The sequence below is a fragment of the Gigantopelta aegis genome, chromosome 14, assembly GCF_016097555.1.
Source record: "Gigantopelta aegis isolate Gae_Host chromosome 14, Gae_host_genome, whole genome shotgun sequence".
In the NCBI taxonomy this organism is placed as follows: domain Eukaryota; kingdom Metazoa; phylum Mollusca; class Gastropoda; order Neomphalida; family Peltospiridae; genus Gigantopelta; species Gigantopelta aegis.
Window position 1 is genome coordinate 6,668,621 of NC_054712.1, and position 15,882 is coordinate 6,684,502.

Below are 15,882 nucleotides of genomic sequence, written 5' to 3' on the forward strand. Positions count from 1 at the left end.
TTATTTGCTACCTTATCATCGGATGAAACTGCCATTACATGAGTGACAAACTGTATTAGCTACCTTATCATCGGATCAAACTGCCATTACATGAGTTACAAACTGTATTAGCTACCTTATCATCGGATGAAACTGCCATTACATGAGTGACAAACTGTATTTGCTACCTTATCATCGGATGAAACTGCCATTATGTATTAGCTACCTTATCATCGGATGAAACTGCCATTATATGAGTTACAAACTGTATTAGCTACCTTATCATCGGATGAAACTGCCATTATATGAGTGACAAATTACATGAGTGACAAACTGTATTTGCTACCTTATCATCGGATGAAACTGCCATTACATGAGTTACAAACTGTATTTGCTACCTTATCATCGGATGAAACTGCCATTATATGAGTGACAAACTGTATTAGCTACCTTATCATCGGATGAAACTGCCATTATATGAGTGACAAACTGTATTAGCTACCTTATCATTGGATGAAACTGCCATTACATGAGTGACAAACTGTATTAGCTACCTTATCATCGGATCAAACTGCCATTACATGAGTGGTATTTACTACCTTATCATCGGATGATGAAACTGCCATTACATGAGTGACAAACTGTATTTACTACCTTATCATCGGATGAAACTGCCATTACATGAGTTACAAACTGTATTTACTACCTTATCATCGGATGAAACTGCCATTACATGAGTTACAAACTGTATTTACTACCTTATCATCGGATAAAACTGCCATTATATAAGTTACAAACTGTATTAGCTACCTTATCATCGGATGAAACTGCCATTATATGAGTTACAAACTGTGTCTGCTACCTTATCATCGGATGAAACTGTCATTATATGAGTTACAAACTGTGTCTGCTACCTTATCATTGGATAAAACTGCCATTACATGAGTTACAAACTGTATTAGCTACCTTATCATCAGATGAAACTGCCATTATATGAGTTACAAACTGTATTAGCTACCTTATCATCGGATGAAACTGCCATTTCGTACGCCAGATGACGAAGACACAAGGTTGCCGACTTGGTAACTCCTTTGCCCATGAACGACATGGCCGTCCCACCTCGTCCAATGTGGAATGCCGACACAACCTGAATGTACAAAGTTAAAGTTCATCAGTTTCATGAAGGAACACATCAATTATTGACCATCAGTGAGGATAATATTAACTTACTGGGTCCAAAGAACCTAATATTGTCTGAAATATGGCCAGTTGTTTTTATTACATAATAACATTAATAAAGAATCATACATTCCCGTTTTGTTTATCCTAATCAAAATAGATGAATGCTTTTAATTTCCTGCAAAAAACATTCTGATGCGCTTCACGTGACATGAAGCAATCCTTTGATGTGACAAGACAAGCACAGCAATGGGGAAGTAAACAGTTATAATTAAACTAAAATTATGTTTCCTGCTCATAAACTGGAAGCCACTTTATCTCTTCTTTGATTTAATTGATTAAATCTCCGAGAGCAATATCACTTTTTATCAGACTGGAGGAAGTGACAACTGACAAAGTGAATATCAGTTTTCACAGAAGACCTGGTGACTGGTTTTCGACAAGTAAGAATACAGAAACATGTATATTCACAGGTAATATTTGTTGAATGATATCTTATTTCATTTTAAACTACAGCTATTTGGTGTCTAACAAAAGGTAATAATGAGTCAAAAAGTTTACTTTGTTTTACAACACACTAGAGCACATCGATTTATTAATCATAGCAGGCCACATTTTGTTCTCTATGCAAGTTTCAGAGATCGCTACACAATTTTAAAACATTTAACAGTAGTTGATAAATCAATTTTCAATTGACTAGAAATATCGCTAATCAAGATTTTGAAACAGAATGTTCCCTGCATAGGCTGTTGAATGTCAAACATTTCCTAATTCTTACATATAGTCTTAGAGAAACCTGCTCCATGTCTCTATTAATAGTAAGAAATCTTAACTTCCCCACAGACACAGTGTTTTATAAAACCTTTTTAAAAACTTTGAAATATTCAATTAAACTTTTTATTTAATACAAATTATTTTTAAAAATTTAAATTTTATTGAGATAAACACACAAAAGTGGAACTATAAACCAAGTTTGATTGGTCTATGACTAATAGTGTATAAGAAATGGAGGTAGAGGTGAACACTTTAACACTGGAGCTAAATGCACATGTTGATGTCGATATCTGAAACGTAATATCGACATTGTGTATCTCACCTTTCGACAAAAACGTGTCTATTACAAATGTTTTCAAGTGAGTACCTCCAGTAAACAGCCAAGAACTTGCGAACACAAAGAACTCCTGTCGACATCTGAACATTCTTGACTCCAACCCGGTCTGAAAATAAAAATAATTTGTATTAAATAAAACCTCAGCACCTTCCGAACCTCCAATACGGCTGGACCCACAAATTGTTTTAGCAATCTGGTGAATTAGATTATAAATTTGTAGCCCTATTCAAGTTTTAATTCAACAAACAACCAAAATGACGATGGTAGATCTACAAAGGGAATACATATTTTAATTAGCTTCTTGACGAATTAATAATAATCAAAAAATATATTTGTGAAATTCAACTTCAATTCACTTTTTTTAATTCTTATATTAAGAAAAAAAAAACCCCAAACATTTAACAGAGACAAAGTCTGTCTTTTTTGGACATCATAGACATAACCTGATGATGTTGAAATGCAGTGCTTATGGTTTCAAAACCGATGGTGATCAAGAAACTGCTCTCCTGAAATTATGTAGGAGAGCAATTACTCCCAGTGTAACAATTCACAGTACTTTTGAGTAAATCTTTTTATGATATTGGTGTGTGACGAGGTGAGCACTTTTTTATCCACTGGAGATGACTGTTGAAGCTGCAATATTTTATTTTGTTATGGGACAGAACAGAGCTCCATGCTTGCTCTCAGCTGACCCACCTCGATAACACCTGATCCCAGGTACACGGAATCTCTACTGTCTGCTGGGTAATAATCCCCAACTCAATTCGTATTTGGTGATTTTGCAAACAACAGCTTAAACAGTGAGCTAGTACTTGCCGTCTAACATAGAGGTACATTGTGTATGGCTATGTTAACACACATCCTCAGATGTACTTCTTTCATAAATATTCCACTAACAAGAATTCCACGGAATTAAACGTTAATTCTCACCTGGCAGTGATATGCACAAGACACTGAAGAGTTCCTTCAAGGGAGGCGAGGTTGTAGAAGTGAGGTGCATCATTGACGTTCAGTCTCAATATCAACCGTTTACACAGCTCACCTCGCATCTGGTGCAGATTCAGTCTGCAGAAAAACACAGAAAAACCCCATCCACCAAATAAATTTTAAAAACATCACATGGAAAATGTTACATAAATAGGCATATCAAAGTCAAAACTCACTATGATCTAATGTAGATTCAGTTGGGGGGGGGGGGGAGGGTGTTGAGGAGTGAAAAAGAAAACGAAAACAAAATTTCTGTGCAGTTAAATTGTTTCATTGATATTGTAGTAAATTGAATTAGTAGTATGGTTATTAGTATACACATGTAGTCTCGTTAATAACCAGTCAAATGGCACTTGATGGATTGGAGAAAAAAATCAATCCTATTTGAAATCTCAGGCGAGCGCTCTACCCACTGACCTAGCTGAAGCCCCCATAATATGTTAAAATAATTACAACAGATAATACCTTCTAGACAGCTGGTAGGGAAGACGACTGCTGAAAGTTCCTATGAAGTGTAACAACTGTTTATCCAGCGACCTAAAAAACCCAGATAAATAACGGAAAAATAAAGATTTTATTTAATAACTGAAAAACACAGATAATTGACTAAAAAACACAGATAAAAGTATTGAAACACACAGATAAATAACAATACACAGCTGAAAGTTCCTATGATATGTAACAGCTCTTTATCCAGCAACCTGAAAAACACAGATAACTGACTGTAAAACACAGATAACTGACTGTAAAACACAGAAAATTGACTGAAAAACACAGATAAATGATGATACACATCTGAATATGTGTTCATAACTTTTAACTAATGCTGTATATAATGCTTAAAAAATGACAATGTACACAGTGTATATTTCAAGTCAGATAATCTGTGCAAGTCTGCCTTTAAGCAGGTCAACTACTGTGAGACAGTGCCTTGAAGAAAAAAACACTACACACAAAATTACCTCTTAATATTGGCAGCAATTTCAGAGACATCCTCCGACTCTTCCACAGCAGGGGATCGGTTCAACAAACGAATCATAGGGCTCGATGCATGGTACATCTTCTCTCCCAGCCACTGCAGGATGTGTTCAGGGCAGTGATTGGTCTGTCTCAGGACCATGGTGATGAATCTGAGAACCCCGAGCAGGAGACCTTCATCAGCAGTAGATGTGGGAGTAACTTGAAGAAATCTAAAAATAGAGAGAGAAACAGTCAATCAAGCTTAGCTTAAAGCCACTGACCCTAGTTTTTCTTAGCCAGATTGTAAAAGGTTTTCAGCTAATAGATAGGATGAGATTTTGAACTTGTGTGTGTGTTCAAATTTCTCATGAATGATGTCACAGAAACAGTGATAGACAAATGTTTGAGAAAGTCACTAGTCCTCACAGAAGCTTTGGCTAGTACTACTATATGCACTACAGTGATACAGGTGAATATTTCTACTAGCCCAAACTAAAAATTCACTAGACGGGACCGAGGCTACTAGATTTGTCGAACCCTGATAGAAATATTTGCACTATGAAGAACACCTAGGCCCGTGCTTATAAACCTTAAAGTCCAGACTGTAACGTCATGGCAACACCATTCAAATAGCATTACGTTTAAGTCTGGACTTAATTAAAGTCTAGACTAAGTTTTATAAGCATAGGCCCAGTACTTCAAAACTTGGAAAGTCGGAATGCATGTAAGTAATTTACTTGTAGGTTTCTAATACATTTTTTCTTCGAATTATATTGAGATCTAGATGGATATTTGGACAGTTATAATCCCTCTCTGCCATCAGGGATAACTTTCAAAAGTAGGTAAAGATTCCCATTCTAATACAACAATAATCCTATGTTTGACGTCAAGTACCTTTACCCTGATCATTTTAGAGTTAGCTGATAATCACCATGACACATACTACAGGACAAAACTCTTCAGCACCCCTTTCAACAATGTTTGATTAACTACCATAAATGATTTATTTAAGAATTGAACGATGATAAACACCAAAACCGTTTTACACACTGCATGAATAGCGTAGCGCAAAGCCGTTCATACATAAGTTATAACGTTCAATTCTTATAATTCCAAATGCATTAATATTGCTATTATACAAAACTATATTAAAAAACCCAATTGAATTCTATTCCACAATGATTTACAACTGTATCAATACACAAATAAGGGAATTTCCGTAGAAAGTTACATTTGTTTTTTCCGTCAAATCTCCAATTCATTATAATGATTTACATAAGGTTTTATCAATTTTAATTTTCTGAATCAAATGTGGATAAAAAGTTATAAAATTTAAAATAACTGAACATCAACTGATAACGCAAACAGTTTTTTCCAAAACTATCAAACAATAATTAATAAAAAATTGAACAATCTATATACTTAAATGGAAGATTTGTTGTAAGGAGGTTAGAGTATGAATTTTGAACTAATTAACTTAAGGGAGAGCGTCAAATTATTTACAAGATGTATCAATTACTATATTAAAATTGCAGTTAATGTAAAAAGTGAATGTGAAGACGGACTTGAAAGGGATAAAGTGGTTTCAGTGTTACTGTGTGTGTGGATTTCTGAGGAAGTTTGTGATTGTATGACATTATTCTCGGAAAGGACAGGACGAAGGTGTATGTGTTTTCTTGTGTGTAAGTTGTCCATTTGGTGTTTTTGTCAAATGTGACAGGGCTGCGCTCATGTCTCTCTTTTGATTTGTTGAGCATTCTCTTCTATAACTTCTAATAGAAGCTTCATTTTTGTGGCCTGTCATATACATTATGTATCTCAGTTCAAAACTGGAGTCGTTTAAAGCCTGAATTGCGGTGTAAAGTAATCTGGCTGGTTGTCTAAAGGTCACCACAGGTGACTCGCAGATTGTGTGTGGTGTAGGTCTGTGATTGTCGTCTGTCAGTTTGTCACTGTCACTCACAGAGCAGATGATATTGGGATAAAAATAGAAACTATGGAATTCTCGGGGATTCCGTTGTTGACTTAATTGATAAAAAGTAGTTCCGGTAATAACATTCTGTTTTTATTTGTTTCCCAAAAAAGTGCAGTTTTTACGTTCGTGGAAGAATGAAGGTTTTTTTTTTTTAAATCACGTGATAGCATTTTAACCAATCCAGACACCTATTACAAAACAGTAATTATAAAATGGAATTATAGTAAAAACACACAAGTTTATTAAACCTGTAATAGTAGTCATATATTTCGCATTAGGAAGGATCTTAACAGCTCAATATCTCAGGGTATTGAGAAAGAAAACATCTGGAAAACTATATTTGGGACAGACGGACAAATAGACAGGATGGAGATGAAACCTATAGTCATCTTCGGATGGACCGAGAGGGGATTGATAAAAATCAAAGTGAAAACAAGAAAGACACACTGTACGAGGTGGAGTTTCATTCATACCTTTCCATAGCCTGGAACCACTCCAACCCATTGACCACATCAACGTATGGCGTTCCTTGGATGATGGTCAGATACATCGTCAGCCGCTGCAATGATGATGACACTGAGGTGTGTGTTGTAGCATTGGAGACACTGAAAATCGCTTGCTGCAGTCCCCATTTCAATGCGGTCACTTCCAGGATTTTTTTATCTATTGCAGACAGTTGAAGATTTGAGGAAAATCTAAAACATGAAAATTAAAAAGACATAATTAAAAAAATAAAATAAAATAATTAAGTGTCATTTCCAGAACACATTATGGGGCAGGGGGTATATAAAAACAATTACCTACCACCTCCCCCACATGATCAATTCTGAAATAGTCCAAACACACACATACACAGATTATAAAAGCAATATTGTGTTTCACAATTTAGTAGGTCACTTGCTGTATTACTTTGCCTTTAATGAGATTTTTTTTTCATATCTCTTTTTTATTTAGCTAACAAATACAAAAACTTACTGTTCTTCCACATCGGTAAAGTTCTTGCTGGTTTTCAACAAATTTAGTAGATTTTCCATCCCAGAATTCCAAGCAAGATTCCATGATATTCGCAGCATTTCAAGTGGCGGTCCCGTCATCAATGGGTTGTCTTCAGGAGGGACAGCAACCATGTTGGGACTTGTCTCATGATGTAATGTGGCACGGAACGGCAGTCGGTATCTGGTCATTGAAATATTTTTAACGCTTTAAAATGGATTACTGGCTTAACTCTACTTTTGGCTTTTTTACTTCTTGGTACTCCATTATTTTAATACTATTGGGGTTTTTTGTTGGGTTTTTCAGTAAGTTAATTGTAAAAAAACACACAACTGAGATCTTTTGTCAAAAATAACCTTAAAACAGGTCAAACTGTCATCCTAAGTCATCCAACGACAAAGTTTTGTTTTGTTTAATGAGACCACTAGAGCACACTGATTTATTAATCATCGGCTATTGGATGTCAAACATTTGGTATTTTTGATGCACAATCCCACAGACAGGACAGCACATACCATTGCCTTTGATATACCAGTCGTGGTGCACTGACAAAGATCTTGCTTTCAAGGCTTTAATAACATCTTGATGAAGGAAGGAAATGGTTTATTTAACGATGCACTCCACACATTTAATTTACGGTTATATGACGTCAGACATATGGTTAAGAACCACACAGATATTGAGGGAGGAAACCCGTTGTCGCCACTTCATGGACTACACTTTTCGATTAGCAGCAAGGGATCTTTTATATGCACCATCCCATAGACAGAAGAGCACATACTACGACCTTTGATGTACCAGTCGTGGTGCACTGGCTGGAGCAAGAAATAGCCCAATGGGCCTACTGAAGGGATCGATCCCAAACCGACTGCGCATCAAGTGAGCGCTTTACCAGTGGGCTGCGTCTCAACCCCATGTCTTGATGAAGTGAACAGCAATGGAGGTAAAGTTGAGATACTTTGCTGAAGACTTGAATCGAGACTTTATAGGCGAACAAAATTTAGACCATGAAAGAATTTGTTAAAAACTATAAACTTACCTCTTGGCAATGATCGCAGGCAAAGTGATTTTTCCTCCCATGTTGTTGCTGAAGTAAAAGAAAGTAAAGTTTGTTTTTATTTAACGACGCCACTAGAGCACATTGATTTTTTTTATCTTATCATTGGCTATTGGACGTCAAACATATGGTCATTCTGACAGTTTTTTTTTTTTAGGAAACCCGCTGTCGCCACATAGGCTACTCTTTTATGACAGGCAGCAAGGGATCTTTTATTTGCGCTTCCCACAGGCAGGATAACACAGACCATGGCCTTTGTTGAACCAGTTATGGATCACTGGTCGGTGCAAGTGGTTTACACCTACCCATTGAGCCTTGCGGAGCACTCACTCAGGGTTTGGACTGAAGTAAAAGAACAAAACAAACACAAAATTATCTGAATATTAAGTGTTGTTAGCATGGTGGATAGCTGTGCTCTCTCCATGGTATGTTTTGACTCCTGTTTGAAACCCATGGAAATGCCAGTTATGTGCGGTAACAATACCAACAGATCTATTGAACTAAAAACTGAAAGAAAAACCCCCACCTATCACCTCAAATATTTAATATATTAGAAAAGGGTCTGATAAGTTGAAGAACATGTGCCGGTCTTTTGGGGTATTCATATATACTTAACAATTAACATCGGTTTTTTTTTGGTGGATTATAAATTTGTAAAGGTTACACACCACCATTAATTACTTCATGCAGTTCAATACAATTTCTATGTCGGAATATATTTTGTGAAAAATACAACACTGTCGAGAGCATCATGTGACTACTAATTTTAGGGAGTGCTCTCAACTGACATGTACTGTGTAAAAAAATCAACATAGGTCGATCACAAATGTTTTCAATTAATGGCCCCTATGCCCGACCTCCGCCTCGTGGTGCTGTTATACAAGTGGCACCATACCACTTGCACAGTTATCAGTTAGTACTACATATAACAAGTTACTACAAACCCATGGGTTATTTAAATACTACTGAGGTCAACCTACGTGTCATCATCAAAGAAAGATTTCAAAAAGCATATCAGAATTTTGTTTATGAGGAACTATTTCCTAAACCGGACTATATTAAGCTGCTACAGCAAGTAACGATAGACAAATTGTGGTGTGTTGCCTAAAGAATAAAAATAATGAAATTATTTTTTTGTACACTCAGTAAATCCGTACCCAACATCAAACTTGGCCACCTCGTCATTGAGCAGAAGAGTAAGAAGGTGGGCAACCTCATAACTTGTGTTCTTGTCCTTTTGAAACAATAAACCAACTGAAATAGAAATAATGGGAAAAACTGTAAATATACTGAGAAACGTTTTAAGTTTGTTCATTTTTGTTTTACAACACCACTAGAGCACATCACATCATCAGGTATTGGGTGTCAAACATTTTGTAAATCCAAAATTTAATGTAGTTTTCAGTTAAGGTGTACTTTATTTAAACGACACCACTAGAGCACATTGATTAACTAATCATCAGCTGAGTTTGTTCATTTTTGTTTTACAACACCACTAGAGCACATCATCGGGTATTGGATGTTAAACATTTAGTAATTCCATACATAATCTTCATTTGTTTTGTTTTTTAACGACACCTCTTGCCTTTTTTTTGTGTGTTCAAAATAGTTTTTTTATTGCGTTACACTTTTCACGAGTTGGTCCAAATATATCTTGGATCTGGCCCTACATAGCGTAATAAAAACAGTGCTGAGATGAGAGAGACGTCAAACCTCTAAGTAGACAGTAGTAGACCTCTGCGTCATGAGCCAGGTTGTGTCGCAGCGTGTAGTCGTGGTGGACGAGGTGACGCACAGTAGACACACACGCAGGAACCAACACAAGACTGGCGTTCTGAAAACCAAAACAATTGATGTCAATTTCACAGAAATATTTTTAAACCTTTAAAACAAAGAGATCATAAACTGAGACAGAGACATATATGTACTTCCTTCAAAGGTTTAAAAAAGAATTTACGAAGCCTGTTTTTCTTAAACGCAGGTGTTTAAGCATTATAAATGTACATAGTTATATATGTGTGTAAGACATAAACAGGTGTTTAAGCATTGTAGATGTTTGTAGTTACATGTGTGTAAGACATAAACAGGCTTTGTATTTCAGCCCTGTTAGTTTAACGACACTGCAGTACATTTCATCTTGGTGATTTAAGAAATGTTTATTGTGAAACTTGTCTGTGTAGTAGAAAAAACCTTATATCCACTCCTTGTACCTGCCATGGGGTGGGGAGGGAGGGAGACAGGAACAACACAAGGGAGATAAATCCCATGATCCTTTATACCTCTGGTGAGTGAAAACTCTACCACTGTGTTACACCTGTCTTTTTTCATCACACATACAACTTTCTAAAAAAAAAAAAAAATCAACATTGCCATTTTTCCTTTCTCTAATTTAAATTTCAACTCATTTCTTCCCAACTGGCAACTCCTTCTATCTTTCAACTTTCTTTTGCTTTGCTGTCCACCTCCTCTAAAATACTTGCCACATAAAACACACAACTTTCTAAAGAAACATTGTATATAAAACAATCAAATTCTGGAGAACTGTGCTACCTAAAATAAGCAATCACACCCTAAAGAACTCTGCCACACATGCCCACAAATAGCAAAAAACCTGAAACAAAATGTCAATTTGTTCTCTGTGGTATTTCTGCAGTGTGTGTAAAATGTCAAAGTAATTTCGATGATAAAGTAAAGTATTTCTCCTGTGTATTTGACCACTGTCTTGACGTTGACTGACTTGGAAGAAAGACACAAACATTGGCTTTAGATACAATTTTAAAAAGTTAAAGTTTGTTTTGTTTAACGACACCACTAGAGCACATAGATTTATTAATAATCGGCTAATGGATGTCAAAATTTTTGTAATTCTGACATATATAGTCTTAAAGAGGAAACCCACTATATTTTTCCATTAGTAGCAAAGGATATTTTATATGCACCATCCCACAAACAGGAGAACACACACAGCATTTGATATACCAGTTGGAGTGCACTGGCTGGAACAAGAAATAGCCCAATGGGACCACCAACGGAGATCGATCTTAAAACAACCGTACATCAGGTGAGTGCTTTACCATTGATAAAAATGTATAAAGTGGAATCCACTTAATTGTATACTCTATATCCGTGTATCCATCTCAAATCAGTGTCATTAATTACTGAAGGATAAATACACGAGTATAAATAAATTTTAAATGTATTCATTACATACACCTGATAATACCAGATGTTTCAAATGACGTAATAGAATTAATATTATTATTATAATATTCTGTTCAAAATGAAAATGGTGCCATATATTATACTTAACCAACATGTATTAAGCCATAGTAACAATGGTGAATGTTTGTGAGGACAACTAATAAACAATATTGCTGAATAGGTATGTTCTATATTTTTAAAATATTTGATATATTTTTAAAATAAGAAATCCACATAATTAAAATGTCTCACATATCATAAACTGATTCAATGAATAAAAAAAAGTACAACATTCAGGATGAATCTAGATTTTTTGTTAACAAATTAAATTTAAATTTAAAAATTAACATTAAAAAAACTGTTTGTTTTTTTAAATTTAAATGCACTAAAATTAACATTCATAGAATCTGTTGCAGCTTTAAACCAATTTTTCAATGTTCTAGGACTTACAGTTTGAGAGATACGGGCCTAAATGCAAAAACCTAACATTAGAATTAACCATTGCCATCGGAAAAGTAATACCCTACGTCTTGCTTATTGATTTGTCAAGGTGAAACAAAAATGTCAAAAATCTTTCAATTTTAGTTTTATTTCAGTAAACTAATCTAGTTATTAATCTTTAATACTTCAATCATAGACACCTCTGAGTCAGTGTAAATAATGAAACATCATTTTTCAATGTTTGTATCCAGCTCCCGGTCCACAAGCCAAGTATTTATTTTATCTTAGAACCCCTTGGCTAGGCATTTTCATAGCTAATCATAGTGCTACGATATCGTGAAACCATCACTACAGCACACGCTATTGTAACATCATAGCTTACGATGGTTTTACGATATTGTAGTGTTAAGATAGGTTTGAAAATATGGGCCTTGGTTTATACCCAGTTCCCTTCAATCCATGTACAAAGAAAATGTCTGCTACCACCAGTATGAATCTAAAGTCATGCAACTTCCAAAATAATCAATTAAAAGTGAAAACAAAACATACTGAGAGAAAATATTCCAAAATAAAATGCACCACAACCCAGTACGCCCTCTATGTAAAACAAAAGTTACCTGTTGTTCAGCATTAGTGTGTTTGACGACTCCCTGTCGAATGTACTCTAACATTGTTTCAAGGCCGCCCAGCCGTCGAAATACAGCATGCAGGTGAGGATCTGAACAGTAACAAAATATTTACTGTTACACTATTTCGTAATTCAAGAAGATGTAAAAATATCACTGAATTTAATTATTACATCTTTTTAACCGTTAAATTACGTATTTCTTTTAAATTCTTGTTTAAGTTATAAATTTGGGCAAATTCAGTGTTGAATTTTATGTAAAACAGAAAATGTACATACTTCGGAAACTAATAAAATGAATGAATGAATGAATGAATGAATGAATAAATGAATGAGAGTACTGCTAAAGCAATACATGTCCCCTACTGCAGGCCAACAAATGTTCGTGAAACTTGATCAGTAACAGCACATGATAAAGCTATATACAAAATTTCATCTCAATATCTTCAGGCATTGCAAAAGTAAAGTCTGGAAAACAAATTTTCATATATCTCCTAAGTTCAAGGGCCATAACTCCATCAAAAATGGGTAAATTGCCATGAAAGTCAAACTGGATCTGTAATAGTACATGATAAAGCTATACACAAAATTCAGGTCAATATCTCAAGGCTTGCTGAAAAAAAAGAGTCTGGAAAACAAATTTTCATATCTCCTATGTTCAAGGGCCATAACTCCATCAAAATGAGTAAATCACTATGAAAGTCACACTTGATCTGCAACAGTACATGATAAAGCTAATTAACTTTCTCAAGGCATTCTAAAAAACCCATCCTAAAAACTATATGTAGGACAGACAGACAGATGGACAGATGGACAGACAGACAGACGGACAGAAGGACGAAGATGAAACCTATAGTCCCCTCCAGTTGGACCGGTAGGGGACTAATAAAATGAAATACAATACAATACAATATGGTAATACATTACACTAAACTACAATACACACAAAATAATAAAAAAAAAAAAAAAAAAAAAAAAACGAACGATGTGATGAATTGGTCTGCTGTACCTTGCATCATGATTGCAAGCTGATCGACGGCCGATTTCTTGACACCTGGATCGACTGGTTTCGAGGTAAATATCTCATACACTTGCTTGACACTGTTATCCTGTGCAACAAAGAAAACAATCAAAGAAAAACAGTCAAATAAGGATGACCATAGTTCTGTTGTAAAGATTATAATGAAAAATGAAAATTTAAACCACAATAATGTGGTTTGGGGTTGGCTTTTTTTAGTTTTGGTTGTTTTATTTTGTAAGATAAGTTGACTGTGTACAGGTTTGCTTAGAATTAAACATATAGTTCAACGGGAGAGGATTTAAGCTTTTTTTATCTTTTTAATTCATTTAATACATTCCGAACTTTACGTAATATGTAAATATATAATATATTTGCCAATTCATACAGTTCGCTTTGTTTTGTTCATACCCTGTGAATGTAAAAGAAATAACAGATAATCTTTAATTAATTTTGCTTAATTCCTGACTCTTACTTTGAAGACCGATCGAGTGAAATCCTCGTCTACAACATGTGGCATTTCCATGACGAAGACGTTGGCGAGAGACGTGAGATCCAAATCGGCAAACACCGGGATTTTCTTATCACTGCTGGATTCGTTGGACAGAAACCAGGACAGCTGCAACAATGCGTCAGTCCGCACCCTAACAAGTAGAAAGGAATGCTGCCAAAAACTAATTCTTAGTATAAAGTTAAAAGATATAGTTTGTTTTGTTTAACGACTCCACTAGAGCACATTGACTTATTAATCATCAGCTATTGGATGTTAAACATTTGGTAATTCTGATATATGTCTTAGAAATGAAAGCCGCTACATTTTTCCATTAGTAGCAAGGGATCTTTTATATGCACCATTCCACAGAGAGGATAGCATATACCACATGGTGCATTAGCTAAAGTGAGAAATAGCCCAATGGGCTCACCGGCGGAGATCAATCCTAGACCGACCGTGCATTAGATGATCACATTACCACTGGACTATGTCCTTACCTTAATTAGTAGCAAGGGATCTTTTATATGCACCATTCTACAGAGAGGATAACATATACCACATGGTGCATTAGCTAAAGTGAGAAATAGCCCAATGGGCTCACCGGCAGAGATCAATCCTAGACCGACCGTGCATTAGATGATCACATTACCACTGGACTATGTCCTTACCTTAATTAGTAGCAAGGGATCTTTTATATGCACCATATTCCAGAAACAGAATAGCACATACCACAGCCTTTTATAAACCATTCGTGGTGTACTGGATGGAACGAGAAATCATATATCATGTGTATCATGCAAGCACTTTACCACTGGGTTACATTCCCGCCCCTAATTCTTAGTATCACCATATTTAGACCAGCCCATCTAAACTACATTCATAATAGAGTGAAACATCCATGGGACAAGGTAAAATATCCCGTTTCAAGAGGGGTATCCAGTTTAGAGAGATTCTGTTCTGTACTGATATTTAAAAAGGTTTGACGTGCCTGTACTTCAAGCTGATTTGGGCATGCAAGTAAGTATTACTAAGTAAATTTTTCTCTGGTTTTTTAATCACCTCCACAGATGTTACACTCATATAAAAATGCCTCGGCAAAGATCATAAAATCTTTCTGTGTCCCACATGTGGGTAATACAAAATGTGGTCGTACTTGACGTCACAGGAAAACATGAGTCGCAGACAACCGCGCAGTTTCTCCAGTAGAGGCAGGTTGTCGACCGTTGACACTGGGTCCAGCTGGTTTCGGATTCGTTTCCCGAGAATTGTGGTACTGTCGGAGTACGACTGAAAATAACATTTAAAAATTCTTAATTCACTGTGTACACTGCCAAGATTTGATGAACAGATAAACAGCGAAGGAGAAAGAAGGAAGTTAGTCACGTGACCAGAACAGGAAGGAGGACTCATTGGAAGATTTTGAGGCCATCCCATTGGCCGTTGGGATGTTCGGACGAGACTACTATCTATAGGGGAATATGCATTTGTTTGAGATCAGGTAAGTAGAAAAGAAAAGATTTATCCTGAAATCACTACCGTGAAACCTGTCTAAACCAGATCATGCTAGGGATCTAATATTTATCTGATTAGACAGAAGCCAGTGTTTAGAGGGTTGTATTTTCCAATTAACAAAATTTGGGACCATGAAACTTGGTTGGTTTTGACAGGATTCCGGTTTGTTTAGGGTCCAGTTTAGACAGGTTTCATTGGATATGCATTGTCAAGATATCAATAACTAACAGATTTGAACAGATTTATCCTAAAATTACTCACACAATGTCAAAATGTGATAACCACTATATACATTTTTAAAAAGAAGATTTATTGAGAAATCGCTATACACATTGTCAGGATTATATTTAA

At 35.6% G+C, this 15,882-nt stretch overlaps 1 protein-coding gene across 1 annotated transcript in view; it reads right to left on the bottom strand.

Annotated features, from left to right (window-relative positions):
• Positions 1–15,882, bottom strand: part of LOC121388202 (rotatin-like) — a 75,285-nt gene that overhangs the window by 29,357 nt on the left and 30,046 nt on the right. Inside the window, exons 16-29 of the mRNA XM_041519470.1 lie at positions 15,173–15,306; positions 14,002–14,170; positions 13,518–13,617; positions 12,501–12,601; positions 9,955–10,075; positions 9,399–9,495; positions 8,224–8,271; positions 7,167–7,367; positions 6,665–6,886; positions 4,219–4,446; positions 3,722–3,793; positions 3,200–3,334; positions 2,300–2,375; positions 998–1,126 (exon numbers count right to left, since the gene is read on the bottom strand). Coding sequence (XP_041375404.1) covers positions 998–1,126; positions 2,300–2,375; positions 3,200–3,334; positions 3,722–3,793; positions 4,219–4,446; positions 6,665–6,886; positions 7,167–7,367; positions 8,224–8,271; positions 9,399–9,495; positions 9,955–10,075; positions 12,501–12,601; positions 13,518–13,617; positions 14,002–14,170; positions 15,173–15,306 — 1,833 coding nt within the window. The remainder of the gene's footprint in view (positions 1–997; positions 1,127–2,299; positions 2,376–3,199; positions 3,335–3,721; positions 3,794–4,218; positions 4,447–6,664; positions 6,887–7,166; positions 7,368–8,223; positions 8,272–9,398; positions 9,496–9,954; positions 10,076–12,500; positions 12,602–13,517; positions 13,618–14,001; positions 14,171–15,172; positions 15,307–15,882) is intronic.